At 38.7% G+C, this 17374-nt stretch overlaps 1 protein-coding gene across 2 annotated transcripts in view; it reads right to left on the bottom strand.

The window, feature by feature from the left end:
* Nucleotides 1–17374, bottom strand: part of LOC126380110 (dipeptidase 1-like) — a 232501-nt gene that overhangs the window by 38748 nt on the left and 176379 nt on the right. For both annotated transcript variants that reach the window (XM_050029347.1, XM_050029346.1), the window contains one exon: nucleotides 6859–6913. In XM_050029347.1, coding sequence (XP_049885304.1) covers nucleotides 6859–6913 — 55 coding nt within the window. The remainder of the gene's footprint in view (nucleotides 1–6858; nucleotides 6914–17374) is intronic.

The following is a 17374-nucleotide window of genomic DNA, read 5'->3' as shown; positions in this document are numbered from 1 at the left end:
GGAAACAACTCCGATCCTAAGTTCACAGAAAGTTTATGAAACTACAAGTTTTCCCGTCAAAGTTTATTTCTATTACATTATAAAACGTTTGGTTGTGCGAGGCGCAGTGCGGCGAGAATTAATTCTGGAGTCAGCGCCATCTATAATTTATGGGCCGCTTCGAGAAGACGCTTCAGCTGTTAGACCGTCTCGTTTGAATAATAACCGTCTAAATCTTAGTCGGAGGAGCGACGAGTTATGGCACAGAGTTATTTCATTAAAAAATTGATTGACGCTCCGTATTTTTCATCACACTTAGATATTAAAATTAAGATAATTTAACCTTTATTTCTCTAATTTTGATGTCTTATTTTTAAGTTAGTATAAAAATGAGTTTTTGTTGTTGTAAATGTGTCGTAAAGTTTTCGCTGGTGTCATATGGCAAGTGATGTTTCGCACCAGTGACATCGATACATTTTGCATTAGTGCCGAGTCGGCAGTCCAACGATCGTAATGAGAGGTTTGACGACAACCTCCCCCTTTTTCCCCACCCTTCCTATAATGAAGACATTCAAATCAATTTTCACCGAATTCGTGAATTTAATTCAAACAAATTATTTTCTCTCCCACTGTAACGCAGGGTATTAATAAATAATTTGTGGTTTCAATTTTCGTATCTCAATTTTAATGTAGAAAAATTTACACCGCAATTTGCGTTACGAGGTTTTCACTACAAGGCAACGTTATCGAATATAATAAAATTAACAAAATAATATTGTAACTTATGAATTACCACAAATACTTATACGATATTAATTGGACAGTCAACAGGAATGCAGCTACTGATATTACGTTGTAATTAATAAAACTAATAATTATGAAATCGCTATTTGAATCCATTAATTTAATACCAATTTTACCGGGTCAGAAACCTCCCCATTTGCCCGGCCACGTAGTTAATGCCATTTGCGGCAAATCTATAATAGGTCACAGCAAAAAAGGTACTTAATTATTTTACAACCAATATTTTAAATATTATTATGATTGGTTCACTGAAGTTATTATAATTATTATGCTCGCAGTTTTGTGATGACATTTACTGAATAATTCATCTGCTTCGTTCGGGAATTCTGTTTAAATCAGGGTAGGTGCATTTTAATATAGCTTTGCCATACAACGCGATTCGATGTAAGTAGTAGATCTGCGACATTAAGGGAAGTACTGTGATGATTTAATGTGTACCATAGAATTGACTATAATTGGCACGTTCTCAGATAAAATAAAAGACCGGTACGTGCTACGTCGCAATCACTTTTTAATGAGAAAAAGGAGATCATAAATATAAGAAAAGAGGGAAAAAATCGTCTTCTGAAAACGTCCCAATTGGGTAGTATCCAAGATCAAAGATAAATTGTGTAATTAACAGTTGTCAGTCGTTTGTCCCTTTCCTTTTCGGTGGATAAGAAAATGACAGGTATAATTTGAAATAAAATTAGGACGTGTCTGCAGGAACCGAAGCCGTTGTATTAATAAATTCGTCATTTTATCACTAATGACGCTTTTTCATACAAATTCTGTGGTAATTTCGTGTTTTGACGTTTAGTAAAGAGTAATTGATTTGGCTTCGTTGGAAACTAGCCTATTATAGTAAATACATAGGCACTTGTTAAATCCTTACACACATCATCACAATACCAAAGGTTATTAGTAACAGTAGCAAGTATTGGACCACCTTGTTAAAAGAAGTTCGACGATCATTTTTTTTAAACGCTCGGAACACGACCGTCTTACTTGATTACTAAAAAGTTACTACACACGAAACGCGTCCCCACCATTCGTAGGAAGAATGTCTAGCCATTTAGATATCTAGCTATATTTAAATCTTCATCATTGAACAAGTTTCATTGCTACTCTTTTGGTGCAATAAAGTGTATAAATATTTGTGTCGTCATTTGTTTCGATATCATCATCACTAATTTAAGAGCCACGCTCTTGTCGGTGTAGCATTCTCCATTCTTGTCTATCAAATTCCTTCACTTTCTTATAAGACACGAGGTTCGCCTTCTCTTTAATCTGTTCCATGTAAGCTCTTCTTTGTCTCATGTATGTTCGTATCAACAGTGGCTGCAAGTTGTCTTTGATTGCTTGTGGCTCTGCCCACCCCATTAGGGATTACGGGCGTGAGTTTATTTATGTATGTATGTAAGCTCTTCTTGGTCTTCCTCTTCCTCTCTGTCCTTGTAGCTTCCCTTCTATGATGTTTTTTAATAAATTCGTCGTGTCTTATTAAGTGTCCAATCATCTTGCCTCTTCTGTCCGCAATAACTCTTAATATTTGCCTCTTTTTCCTTACTCTTACTAGCACTTCCTCATTAGTAACTCTTTCAGTCCAACATAAACTTTCCATCCTCTTCTAATACCACATTTCAAAGGTCTCGAGTCTCTCTCTGTCTTTCTGTGTCAGCGTCCACTTTTCACATCCATAGAGGGCATAGGCAGGGTGATTCGATATCGCACGCCTATATTTAAATCTTCATTATTGAAGAAGTTTTATTGTAAATAGTTTGGTGCAATAAAGTGTATAAATGACAATGGGCACTTTTGTATGAAACTTGGTCCAAGAACCTCCACTGATGAGACTTATATGTAATGAAAGCTTATGCTTTTCCTATGATTCTGGCAAAGTTCTATCAGATTCTGTCCCGGGGTTCTTTTTTTACGGCCATGTTTGTCCTGGCTAAAAATGTGATAAAATACAGTGGGAGCTAAAATCGACTCAAGATTTGTTGCTGGATAACTAAGTCTACATAAATAATTATGTATCATATTGCATATCATTTTAAAGAGAATCTTTTCCAGAATCCAAAACATAAAAAAAAAACAAAAAAAGTCTTTATGTAAGCGAATTATAGTCAATTTATATCTGCAGCGCCTTTGTTTCTCAGTAGCTAAGTTCAAGTGTCATGCCTTTTACCCCTTCCAAAAGTATCTTACCGATTTTTTTTTATATTGCTTCCGGAATTTGATCTGAGTGATAATAACAAGAAAAATAAATCGACACCTCTCCGATAGAGACCGCCTAAGCTATTGCCTATTGCAAGAAATCGTCATCATTAGCAAGTCATTACGGTATTGCATATAAGCTTATCAGCAACTTGGAACTTGGTCCAAGAACCTCCACTGGTGAGACTTGCATGTAGCTTATACTTGTCCTATGATTCTGGCAAAGTTCTATCAAACTCTGTCCTAGGGTTTTTTTACGGCCATGTTTGTCCTGAGTGTACAGTAGTGGACTGCAAAATCACCTCAGGATTTGTTGTCGAAAAACTATTTAACTAAGTCTATATACATAATTATATATCATAATGTATATCAATTTTAAAGGGGAAGGTTATCAGAATTTTCAGAATTTCCGTCCTGCCGCATTCTGATCATGTTACGTCTGTTGGATTATAATGACTAGCCTTTGAGTACGTTATCTTGCAATAGGTCCATAGCTTACGCGGCCTCTATCGGAATGGTATCTATTTTATTTCTTGTTGTTGTCACTTGTCAGGTTAAGAATGCAATATCAGAAGAAGGAAAAAAATGATTGGTCTCCTTTGGAAAGGTTGGAAGGCGCGAAACTCGTACGTAGCTGCTGAGAAAAATGGTGCTACGGACGTGAGTTGGCTAAAAGTCGTTTACATAATGCATTTTTTTATTTGTGTTTCTGATTCTGATAACCTTCCCCTTTAAAATTGATATACATTATGATATATAATTATGTAAGTTTATAGACTTAGTTAAATAGTTTTTCGACAACAAATCCTGAGGTGATTTTGCAGTCCACTACTGTACACTCAGGACAAACATGGCCGTAAAAAAACCCTAGGACAGAGTTTGATAGAACTTTGCCAGAATCATAGGACAAGTATAAGCTATCATTACATGCAAGTCTCACCAGTGGAGGTTCTTGGACCAAGTTCCAAGTTGCTGATAAGCTTATATGCAGTACCGTAATGACTTGCTAATGATGACGATTTCTTGCAATATGCAATAGCTTAGGCGGTCTCTATCGGAGAGATGTCTATTTATTTTTCTTGTTATTATCACTCAGATCAAATTCAGGAAGCAACATAAAAAAAATCGGTAAGATACTTTTGGAAGGGGTAAAAGGCATGAAACTTGAACTTAGCTACCGAGAAACAATGGCGCTGCAGATGTAAATTGACTATAATTCGCTTACATAAAGATTTTTTTGTTTTTTTTTATGTTTCGGATTCTGGAAAAGATCCTCTTTAAAATAATATGCAATATGATACATAATTATTTATGTAGACTTAGTTATCCAGCAACAAATCTTGAGCCGATTTTAGCTCCCACTGTATTTTATCACATTTTTAGCCAGGACAAACATGGCCGTAAAAAAAGAACCCCGGGACAGAATCTGATAGAACTTTGCCAGATTCATAGGGAAAGCATAAGCTTTCATTACATATAAGTCTCATCAGTGGAGGTTCTTGGACCAGATTCGCCCATTCTCCTTTGTGTCGTCATTTGTTTCGATATCGCACGAATCGAACCGCGCTGCGAGGAAAATCTCAAAGACTAGTACGGTTGCGTATAGCGGGATGTAACAAAGTTGTTGTCCTAATTTAGTATGTTTATGTCACTGGAGTGTGTTTTGCTTTCGTCGGGTAACAAGTCGGCGTAACTCGAGTGCTTGCACAGTGGCGTGGATGCTCTTTAGACGCTTCCACTGTTTCAAACACAAAGCGCGACCAATTTAATTCCTCATATTTACACAGTTAAAGAACAACGGGTAAGGAACACTTTTTTACGAATTGAAAATTGTTATAAACGAAACTTCACGTGGTTATAATGTGGTATACGCGTGGGTTGTTCTGTTTAGTTGCAATAAGAGGGCGTTATCGTAGTTACATCATAGAATAAAGAATAACACTACGTATAGATTTCGTATCGCCGACCTCACCTCCTCTGGGTCTTCCTTCAGTTTAAAATGGCCGCCCCGTAAGCCGCTAAGGAGTGAGAAGGACAACGCAGTTTGTGTCTCCCTCGCACTTACGAGTTAGGCAGCACACGGTCCCAATGAGATTTGCAGTGTATGGAGTGTGCAGGGTGTGGTTACAATTGGTAATTAAGTGCTGTCAACTTGCAGATTGAGGTAGCAATATGAATGCAACAGGATTTTATATTTTATAAAATATAATTATAGTACAACGTGTGTATTTGATACCGACCTAGGGAACCTATTCATATGAATTTAATTTAGGTTTTTTTTCCGTTATACATAATAATTAAGCACGCAATGTAATGCATCCACATTAATTAACGTAGCTAACGTCATAAGACTAATTACGAAACTTGTTATGTCGAACAAAGTGGGATGGAATACATTGCTGCTTGGGCGCACTTTAGAGGAATCATTACACCAAATTAATAACACAATTTAACGAAATTATGATCCCGTACTATTCGTATCATCAGATCAATTAATTATTCGTCCATATCAAATACACACGCTGTGTACAGTCATGAGCAATATAATGTACCCACTTTAGGACTCTGTCGCACTAACATGTTTGACATTTAGTGAGACTTAGAGTTCAATGTGTCAAAAAAGTTAATGTGACATGGTACCAAAGTAAATACATATCAATGCTCGTGACCGCAGGGTGTTAGTAACATCGTAACGGATACTGAGGGGGATAATTCCAACAATGATTCTGTGTTAATATCGAGTGGAATTTTCCGGCGCAAAATTTATGACTTATTTTGTGTTTTTTTAATTATATCAATGCTTTTGCGTTGAAAAATCCACCTGATATTAACTCAGAACAATGAGCTAAATCATCCTACTGAGTATTCGTTACGACGTAACTTACACCCCGTAGAAGTATGTACGGGTAACCATACAAGTGTGTATGGGTGTTAGTGATATCGTAACGAATAATGAAGGAGATGATTCAGACCATGATTCTGAGTTGATATCAAGTGGAATTTCCTTCGAGGGCAAAGTTATCGTTACGATGTCAGTAACGCCCTGTACGCATAAACTCGCTGTGATAATATAATGAAATACTTTTGCCTAGTGCTGATTCCTGTGACCTATTACGATGTGGATAGCATTTTCGGGAGGTTTGACTTTGGCCCAGACTATATCGACCGGGACTAGGCTGCGTACGTTGAACTTTTTAGCACTTAAACACTAAATAAAATAGTAATTCGCTTAAGCTATTTTAATAATGTACACTGTTAAATAAAGTACACTGAGGGACAAAAAAAACGAATCAAGGTCATTTGTCGGGCGTTTGGGAAAACAACTCGGTCTATAAATATATTTTTTTAGGTTTTGGCATTAGGCGGTTGCAAACAATAATGACAATAGGGATAAAAACTGCCTATTTCTCCCATCAGGTGTCGCTAATGTAGAGTATTCTTAAATTTTGACAGTTTCCCATAAGTAAACAAACATATTGTTTTGGTTATGTTTTTACACTAGTACAACCCTTCGCGCAGCGTTTAACTGCAAAATCATAGTGTTATATTTATTCCCCAATGATCGTAAAGAAAACTTAGAAAAAACTATTTTCAATCAGAACTGTCTTTGTCTGTCGTAACTCATCCTTCAGTCGGGATACACTCCACGTTGCTTCACATTTTATAACAATTTATCACAAATTTCAGCTGGATACTTAGTCAGCTAGTTAGAAAGAGTATTTAGGAACACTGAACAGTGCTGCCACCTACATTAGAGCTTGTAGTTTTTATCCTAAAAATCGTTTGCAACTTGCCTACCTTCCCGCCTAAAAGCCAGGTTACAAAACTTGAGTCGAAGTTTTTGTCCACCAGTGAAAAATAATATTTTTTTCTCACCTGTCCAAACTCGGTGAGTCCATTCGCGACGGGTGCTTCGGCCGACGAGTCAGCCCTAAGAAAAACACAACAATACACAAATAAATCGATGGCCAAGACGCAACAATGCGTATACGAGGGGTAGGGGAACAAGAACGCAAATGATACGGGAAAACAGCGCTTTGTCACGGGCGTTCGCTTTTGTCCATCGCATTGAACAGTTCGCTTATTGCTCACATAGGTAGGTACATTTTATGCAGAAAATGAACATTTAAAATAAAAATTACTTGCATTAATTTAAAGGCATTGGAATGAAGTTAGGCGATTCTTACACGACACCGTGTTCCGTCACGGTTAGCGGTGAAGCGGACCGTAAGGTCGCATTGACTTGTATGTGATTTGCTGATGGCTAGCACACGAACACAGCCTCGTGTGAGAATCGCCTTGAAAGAAGGGGTAACAGAAGATATCGGGTGCGAGAATTTCAGTAATGTGCAAGTTTAAAAAAATACAAACTCTCAGTTATCTATAAACAATCCAGAACGTTCCCGGTACCAGCTGCGTATGTGTTTAGCGTAAACTGATTGGGGTGAAACTAAACCATACCTCCGTTACGTTAATCTGTGAAAACAATCCATGCAATTTGGAAACCCTTTTGAACAGCAAACCAAACAGCATTAAATGAAACGATTCTATTGTTGTTTGATTGCGGTTGGATTGCAGTCGTTTTTCCGTTTCGATGCAGTTCTACCAACACAAAAAAAAACCTTTTAAAAGCCGTTCGTTAGTGTTAGTCAGTGATGTTCAGTTCTCAATGTTCCCAGTATAGGAATGTTGCCTTTGAAAAACCCTTTAGTAATAAGGACACTGACTGTTTTTCTTTTTCAAATTGTTCTTTCTTGTACTCTCTTCTTATTATTTATTTACTTATTAAATCTTGAGGAGCTCAGTGGCGCAACGGTTAACGCGCTCGGTCTGCGATTGTTGAAGTTAAGCAACTTTCGTAAAGGCCGGTCATAGGATGGGTGACCACAAAAAAAAGTTTTCATCTTGAGTTCCTCTGTGCTTCGGAAGGCACGTTAAGCCGTTGGTCCCGGCTGCATTAGCAGTCGTTAATAACCACCAATCCGCACTGGGCCCGCGTGATGGTTTAAGGCCCGATCTCCCTATCCATCCATAGGGAAGACCCGTGCCCCAGTAGTGGGGACGTTAATGGGCTGGTGATGTACTCTGGTTTTATAAAGGTCTTTTTACATAACTTTTGCGCCTGTTTACTGCGGGGAATGATCTCGGGAACGTCACAATGCTGGTGTTAGCCCTACACTTCTACTTTTATTTTAAAACTCTCACTTTCAGTCTATGAGAAAATTCATGCAAACACTGATGTGTCCAGTGTCCTTGGGAATTTGTTATATAAAATTAAATTCCCCAGTACTGTTATAGTATTGTATCTACAATAAAAGGCAGAGTGATAGCGAAAGTACAAAGGAATCCTTTGAGCGAGTCGCGCCCGTTTTCAATGCAAACTTTGTTTATTGAATTCTCCTGCATGCTTTATTTCGTTCAGATATTGTATTTACTACAGAGAAGTTAGTCCAGTGGTACCACCGCTTTGCCGCAAAATTGACCACTGTTTGTTGTTCAAATAGTCATTGATGATTTAGTTAAAGAAGTCAATATTGACTTGAAGCGATTTAGTTTGAGCGAGTTTGCAGGTATCTTAAATCGGTTTCAGCAACTTTATCCGGTAGAATGTAGTACTGCTGTAACACTATCTAGCAGTTAGGCTATCAATCTGTTTATCACCAGGTTTTTTTCTTTTCGCGTGGGTTTTAAGGGCAATGACTGATCTCATCATATGTACTTACTACAGTAAGTAGTAGCCGGGAACAATGGCATACATTTCCCCCACCCCTCTTCCGAAGCACAGAAACATCTTATTTTTGAAATAATTAGGTTTTCAACCTGCAATGTTTCAAACAAACTAGTCTTAGAAAGTGACTTTATGTTAGACGTGTCAATCTAAATTCACGATTCAAAGTTAAAATTCAGTCAATGGGAACCTCCCGGATCTTGAACCCAACGCTCAACCACTACACCACAAAGGCCGAGATCAGCACGCGGTGATAGTTAAACAAGCTGTTCATGTTCATTTAAAATAAACATATCCGAATTACATGTTAATTTTATGAATATTTTCTACAAAAAGAGATAAATAGGAAGGCATTTTTTGTGGACTTCATTATTCCACTTTCCGTCGGCACAAAGGTAAAAGTGACATAATAATTTCAAAGGCTAAATTCCAGTCATAAGTAAAATGTGTCCGTAATACAAAACGCTGTAAATTTTAATGTACTTATTCATATTAATATTATAAATGTGAACATAACTCTTATCTGTCTGTCTGGTACATTTTCACGCTTAAACCGGTTTAGATGTGGTATGATGATAGTCGATATTATTATTATTATTCCCGAAATCGTCTCCTGAGGGGACGAAAAGAGAGTGGAAAAAAATTGCGTGGCGCGCTCTCTCACCGAAGTCTATGCGAACAAAGTCGCGGACCGGAAAATTCCGCTTGATATCAACTCAGAATAAATTGTGGTCTGAATCAGCCATCAAAGTTTTCGTTACAATGTCACTAACACCCTATTCAGAACTTATCCGGTGAGACAGTGAATCAGACAGTGGTGAAACAAGGCCAAAATGTTATAAATTTAATTTAATTAGTTGTTTTGAATTACTGACGACAAAGGAGATTTAATCGAGCTTGCCAACTTCTAAGGTTGGCTGGAGGATGAAAATTATGAAGTTTCTGCTAGAAGTCTTTGATGTTACGAGTCTAATCGAGTTGCTTCAATAAGTATTTTCATACCGAAATAATTTTACTAATGCGTCTTTGAACTTTCTGCGTGAAAATATTTTTAAGTTCGTCTTGATGAAATTTGAGTTATCTTTGATTGTAAGGGGAATTTTAAAAGCGAATGAATATAGACTTACGAAAAAGATTAAAGATTCGGGTGAAAGTGGTGGAGTTGGAAGAGGAAGACTTTGGCGCACATACCACGGTTAGATCCAGGATATTTTAAAGAAAGTCCAGGTCAAGAGTATTCTAGACCGGCGAGCGTGCATGAAGTCTTTGATGAGAGCGAAGGTGGTATGTCAGGACATTAGTAAGTGGAATTCAGTGGTCTTTACCTACCCCAACGTGAGGCGTGATTTTATGTATGTCTGTTTTCTATGCTGGACTAGGAGCGAATAGAAAACAGAGATAGCGTTCGTAGTGTAGCCAGGAAATGTATTCAATTTGCGAAATAGATGTGGCCGTTGTATCGTAGACTGGATTCAAACATTTCTGAAGGCACATAAATATGTATCAGTCTTTGGAGAAGTAGTTTTCGTAGCCACGACATAACCTATAAATTTTTCAAAAGTTCAGCCGATTGTCGTTATCCGACGTACGGTATTGATATTTTTAGTTATAGTGGATAGAAGAATGGTAAAAAGTATAAAATGAGGTCGCACGATACATAGTGGGTCCGTTGCCTCCTTGATTTTAACAAGCAACACTCCTGTATCCCCGAAGATATAGGCAGAAGTATATAGTACACCCACGCCTCGCCAACTATACTTCTTATGCTATATTTCAGTATAACATAAAAATAAAAACAAAAAAAGAACGGGTCCATATAAGAATCCATAATAAATTATCGAAATTGACTATTCATAATCATTAAAATCTATATGGTGTTGAAATGTAAAACTTGAAGAAGTAAGTATAACTTTGACAACCAATCTCTGTAAAAATCTGTCTGCGTCGCATCTTGTCGCTTGTGACAAGATGCGACACAGTGTGTAACACTGTACTACCTTTTTATTTTGACGTGACTTATTGTAGATTTGCCGCAGATGGCATAAACTACTTGGCCGGACAAATGACTTATTGTAGACTGTACTACCGATATTGCACACTATTTGAACAGCCCAGTATTTACAACACGGTTCGGACATTGTTTTAGAAAATCTCCTTAGCGAATGTGAGTCTATTTGTTTAGAGAGTTTAAGTGAGTTTTAAGCGTGGTATACGCTGAATTAGTTTAAGCTTTTGTTGTATACGCTTCCACTAGTCAACCATCATCATCATCATCATCAGCCCATTAACGTCCCCGGCACGGGCCTTCGGGCATTAAACCAACACGCGGGCCCAGTGCGGATTGATGGTTATTAACGACTGCTAATGCAGCCGGGACCAACGGCTTAACGTGCCTTCCGAAGCACCACTAGTCAATATTGACGCGCAATTTGAGGCCCATCAATGTAAAGTGGTAGCATGGAATAAAGAAAGCCTAAAGATCGTTACCTTTCTGCCCCGCACCAAAGCGTATCGAACGTCGATTTCACCCCTGCTGGGTCTTACTTAAGTCGTTATGGAGTAAGGGAGAAACCGCGCGGACTGTGTTGCTTGCACTTACATGTTAGGCGGCTCCTGGTAAGAATGAGATTTTTGTATGAAGTGTCCGGGGTGTGGACTTTACCGGGTGAGAGCCTTCAGCGCTCCCCATTTGTCCGGCCAAGTAGTTAATGCCACCTGCGGCAAATCTACAATAAGTCACGTAAAAAAAAAGGACTAAATGGGACTTATCCTGCGAAGTAGTTTATTATAATATATAAGTACATCAAGTAGTTAATACCACTTGCGGCAAATTCAGTACTACAGTAATCCAGATTCCATTACACCACTTAATTTTATTTTAAGCTATACCTATCATTTTTTTATCCGCTGAAAAAGAAAGGGACGGATAATCGGCAGCCATAAAATTTATGGAGCACGCGTCAATTTTAAGCAGAAATATAAAACCCTTCCAAAATTTTATATTGCCTAATAACCTGACAGAATTAAGTAGACAGCACACGTCAGACGGAGCGAGATTTTATTGACCCGGGTTATCCATACATTTTAAATTTAACAATTGCCAATTATCCGTCCCTTTCCTTATCGGCGGATAAGAAAATGGCAGGTATAATTTAAAATAAAATAAGGATGTGTCTACAGGAATCGGGGCCAATTTATATAAAAGTGGTGAAGGGGTCTAAGATTTTTATTCGCTCAGTCCAGCGTAGAAACAATTGTATTGAAGTAGAAATAAATAAGAAGGATATCGCCCTAACCACGGGCCCGGTACGTGGCCAGACTACATCACCTTATTATATCTTCAGACGCGCACTGATTCACAAAAGCTTTCTCATTTCTTACATAATACACTAACGCCGCGTTCAGAGACGGGCTGCTGGAAAAACAAACGTATGATCATGTACTGAGCGTTCACGGCGAAGCGTTTTTGCAAGCGTTTTTTGAATTGTACTGTCACATAATGGCGGGTGACGCCACGTGGATGCGGCGGGTGACGCGCCAAGAACCGTTATGTCACTTTTTCTTCTATCGTGTAGGTTATATGCAGTGGAGTACCAACCTCCTGGTGTCTGGGTTACTATTGAGCCGTCAAAGGCCCCTGACATGCCTCTTGTAACGACTACTTACTACGTAAGTAGTAACCGGGACCAACGGCTTAAGAAGGCACGTTTGCCTTCCGCAGCACAAATCATCTTACTTTCGGACAATCTGGTGATCAGCCAGTAATGTCCTAATTTCAGAAAGATCAGAAAGTAATAAATTGTCACTGAACTGCGAGCAAGGCTTGACGCTTCGTCTGACGCGCTGCTTGAACGGAGAAAACGGTTGACTCCGCGCAGCATGACGCACCGCGTGTTCCTAATCGCAGCCGTAGTAACCCAAAATATTGTGTCGAAGTAATAAAATATGAGGCGATATTCGACTTGAATTATTAATGTCAGTGTCACTGTCAATTCAACATGCTTGTGTCCTTAGGGGGATTATTAAAAAAAAACCTTATTTTATAAATTTCCTCCGGTTATAAAATTAGACGCAAAGATCCTTTTATTGGATAATAATGCACATAAAATTTACAGGTACATAAGCTATTCTTTTTTTTAATTTCATTTGTCGCGGTTGATAAATTAGAGCTAACTTTGTGAAACACCCGCAAATCAATGTAGGTTATTTGACTGGGTCAAAGATAAATTATAAAATGCTAATCTAAAAATAGAAACCAGCCTATGACGATAAGGAAACAATTTATTTTTTCTTTTTGGCTTATTTCTGAATTGTATTTGGCTAGTTTCCTAGGTCAAATTCAGATTATTAAATAAAGACAGGTCTAAAAGTGACAAAATACGTTTTCTTTTTTCTATTTAACTTACTTATGAAGTACATTGCAGGCTGAATCACCTCATTGATAGTAAAAGTAGATAAGATGATTCGGAGGCATGTTAAGTCGTTGATGTCGTTGTTATTATATACGGGAAAACATAAAAACACATCCGAAGCGCGTGGTGCGCGGCGGAGGGGTTAGCCAGAGAAACGAAGTGACGCGCAGGTGCGGCGAGTGCCATCTGGCGCCGAGAGTCGGTTGCCCGCACCAAATACGTTGCCGCTTTATTTTAAATCGTTAATTCGTGCCGCTAACAGTCGGGCTACTAACCCAAACACTCTCCATTAAGCCGCACTGGTGCATCGTGGTAAAGCACGCTGCTTACAACCTCCGGTTGAATGGGGGGAGGCCCAGCAATGGGACGTTCATAGGTTATTTATTGAATTCCTTTACTAATTTTCTTCTAAAAAGACTCCAGAGAGAACTAAATTAAGAAAACATTTGTTTTTGTTAAGGCCCGTACGTGGTATTATTTCTTATTATATAGTTAAGGGCTAGCCCTTGCGGTAGGGGGTTAGCGTTGGCGTATATACAAATATTTGTATTTAATTCCTGACCTCCCGACTTTGTGTGGGTGGCCAAATTAAACGACCAGCAATTTAGATGGAGCCTACTCGGCGAATTGCCTATATCTGCAATTATGGTCCCTCACGTTTGGAAACAATTTCGTACGAGCATCATATCGGGAATCGAGAGCCTTAATTTTCGTTGTATCTGATTTCAATATCGGGTTTCCGCATGGAAGTACCTTGGCTTATGGCGTTTGCAACGTCGTTTTTTTATAATCTCTTTTATTTGAACGGACAGCCCGTTCAAATAAAAGAGATTTTTGTAAAAATATAATAAAATAATACTTAATAATTTTGTTGACATTACCGAGCTTTCTGTTAGACCAACGTGATAGGTGGTGAGCTGTATTGCCGTTTATAATAAAGCCAAATAAATTAATAACACATTTTTGAAGTCCAGTACCGGTGCTCCCCGCTTGAGAAGCAAGCCAGTGTACCACAGGACTCCAATGCTTGTGCTGGAGAGGTGAAAAATATTGTATTAGCAGCTTAAAGGTTGGGTTCTATGGGCTATTTTTTATGGTTTGATTTATTATGTCTTCTCTTCGGGGATACAGGCGTAAAGCAATGAGTGTGTGAGTAAGACGTCGTCGTCAGAGAACGCACAACAATGCACCATATGTATAGAGCTGACAGACGTCACAGTGTAGGTCACGAGGTTAGCGCTAAAGTGGCTCTTAGAGAATCACATACCTGCATAATTAAACGAATTTGGGACGAATACCATCTCAGCGAGAACATTCTGTGCGCCGTCCAAAGTTTACTGCAATGTTATACCTCATCTAGGCGGTAGACATTCCACGCTAATGTTAAACTCTTGTTTTTCAAAGAGCTGGCCTGTGTCTCGCTAGCTATTCGCCACAATGTTAACATAATGCAGATATATTTTCATGTCACAAAGGGAAGCTAACAATGCGAGGAACTATTTTCGGGAGATTATGACGTGGGTATTTCTACCGCAGTATGCTGGGCAGGGTGAATAAAAATAACAAATAATTTTATTAGTTTATTATTAAAAAAACTCCAAAGTCCTGTGGTACACCGACTTGCTTCTCAAACAGAGTTCGCCGCTTCGAACCCCGGTACTAGACTTACACCAATAAGTTATTAATTTATTATAAGTGCAGTGTTCACTAACATAGATATAGACCATTATAGACACCGATACGGCTCACCACCTAACACTTTAGTCTAACAGAAAGCTCGGTGAGGTGTGAGTACTAAGTTCATCTTGCGATGGATTTAGCTCTGACTACCCCAATTGGGATATAGTCGTGAGCTTATGTTATTTTTATATTCGTATTGTTTTATTTAACCCGTAAATGTGGCGAGGAGTTCGTCATACAACTGAGATTCCATTCTGTTCACTTTCATTGAAACTCTATCGTACAATTGCATTGAAACTAGTAGCATTTGCGCAGAGTTTCCACCGTTGTGTTGGCGACCATAAAAATGGGACCGTTCATATCTACTTATTCCTTTCAGTATAATGTTGCGTAAGCGAATAAAAAAATAAACAATTTCCCAATATTAAAATACATAACAAACATAAACAGCCTATATACGTCCCACCGCTGGGCACAGGCCTCTCCTAAACCGGAGGGGGTATGGACCATACTCCACCACGCTGCTCCACTGCGGGTTGGTGCAAGTGTTTGGGCTAGCCCGGGACCAAAGGCTTATCGTGCCTTTCGAAGCACGGAATCATCTTACTTTTTCGGATAATCACGTGATTCAAGCTTCCAATGTCCTTACCAACAAAGGACAGTCTCACAAAGTGATTTCGACAATGTCCCCATCGGGAATCGAACCCGGACCTCCAGATCGTGAGCCCAACGCTCTAACCACTAGATCGCTATAAAAATGGGACCGTTCATATCTACTTATTCCTTTCAGTATAATGTTGCTGCTGTGCTTCACTTGAAGCGAATAAAAATGGCGATAAGTATTTTCCCTATGTTAAAATGGGAAATAATAAATCGAACCATCAAAAATAACCCAACCTATAAGCTTCTAATACAATATTTTTCACCTCTTCAGCATAAGCATTGCAGTCCAGTGGTACACCGGCTTGCTTCTTAAGCGGGGAGCGCCGGTACTGGACTTCCACGAATGTGTTATTAATTTATTTGGCTCCACTATTATATACCCCAATACGGCTCACCACAGTCACATTGGCCTAACAGAAAGATAGGAGAGGTGTGTACTTAATTTAGCGGCCTCGGTGGGCCAGTGGTTGAGCGTTGGGCTCACGATCCGGAGGCCCCGGGTTCGAATCCCGGTGGGGACATATCACATAAATCACTTTGTGATGAAGTATCTGGAGCAAAACAAGCTAAAACGAAAACCACATAGCGAAGCAACCGTTGTCAAAAAAGTTATAAATCTCGCCCACACTGATGGACGTTCCTGGGCTGAAGTTACAGCTACTGGCGAAAATAAGAAGCCAATATCACAACATCAGCAAGAATATCGCAGCCGATCAGCAAGTTATCGCATCACCGATGAAGATGCCGCCACCACGGAAATGATCACTATCCTAAATGTCATTAAGTCTCTCAGGGATAATTTCTTATCATGTTCATCATTGATTGATAAAGTGTTATTGGTTCTCACACATTTAGGTAAATATGTCTAAGTTCAATTTGCATGTACTTTCATGGAACGCTGATGGCGTGCGAGGAAAGAGGTCTGAATTACTTGACATGCTGACAAGTGGGTTCCCTGCTGACGTAGTTGCTATTTGTGAGACTAAATTAACCAAAAACATTAGTTTTCACCTTCCTGGCTATCAATGTTATCGCATGGATAAACACCCTAGTGGAAGAGGTCAGGGTGTTGCAATATTAGCTAAAACTGGTATCGTACATTCCCCTGTGCTTATTCCTCCTATGCAGAATTTGGAAGCGGTAGGCTTGGAGATGATTATTAACAATTGCAAAACCGTCCTCGTTTCTATCTACCAATCTCCTAATCAGCGGCTCATTTCAAGCGATCTAGATGTTCTATTTAATCTTGGTGAGCATGTGCTACTCATGGGCGACTTCAATGCCCGTCACCCGCATTGGTATGGTAACGATAGTAATAGTCGCGGTAAGATATTGTACGATCATATGATGGACAATGAGTATATAATTCATGCTCCGGCAACACCCACTTTAATTCATTATCGTCACGATCTTGCTCCAACTTTGCCAGACCTAGTTTTATCACTAAATGTCTCCAATATAAGCAATATAAAAGCCATTCCTGCCTTATCATCTAATCATTTACCTGTATTCTTCACCTTGACTAAACAAAAACCCCATCTCCATAAAGTTATTAAAAGGTTTGACTACAAAAAATCTGACTGGAATGGTTATAGAGATGCTTTGAACTGCAGCATATTACTTTCTTCCAAATTTTACTCTAATGAATCTGAAATTAATTCAGCGATTACAAATTTACAAAATAACATTATCCAATGTAAAGAGTCTCATGTTCCGTTAGTTAAGTGCACCAATGCCTCGCGCCAACATTTGCCTCGCAAAATAAAACGTCAAATAAATTACAAAAATAAATTACGGCAGTACATATTGACCGAAACTGACAATAATATAAAGAAAATGCTCAAAACACAAATCAATTTTTTGCAAAATAACATAAAAAAATACATGAAAGTATACAATGATAACGTAT

The sequence above is a fragment of the Pectinophora gossypiella genome, chromosome Z (assembly GCF_024362695.1).
Source record: "Pectinophora gossypiella chromosome Z, ilPecGoss1.1, whole genome shotgun sequence".
Lineage (NCBI taxonomy): Eukaryota > Metazoa > Arthropoda > Insecta > Lepidoptera > Gelechiidae > Pectinophora > Pectinophora gossypiella.
This window is presented reverse-complemented; position numbering and strand designations above follow the sequence as displayed.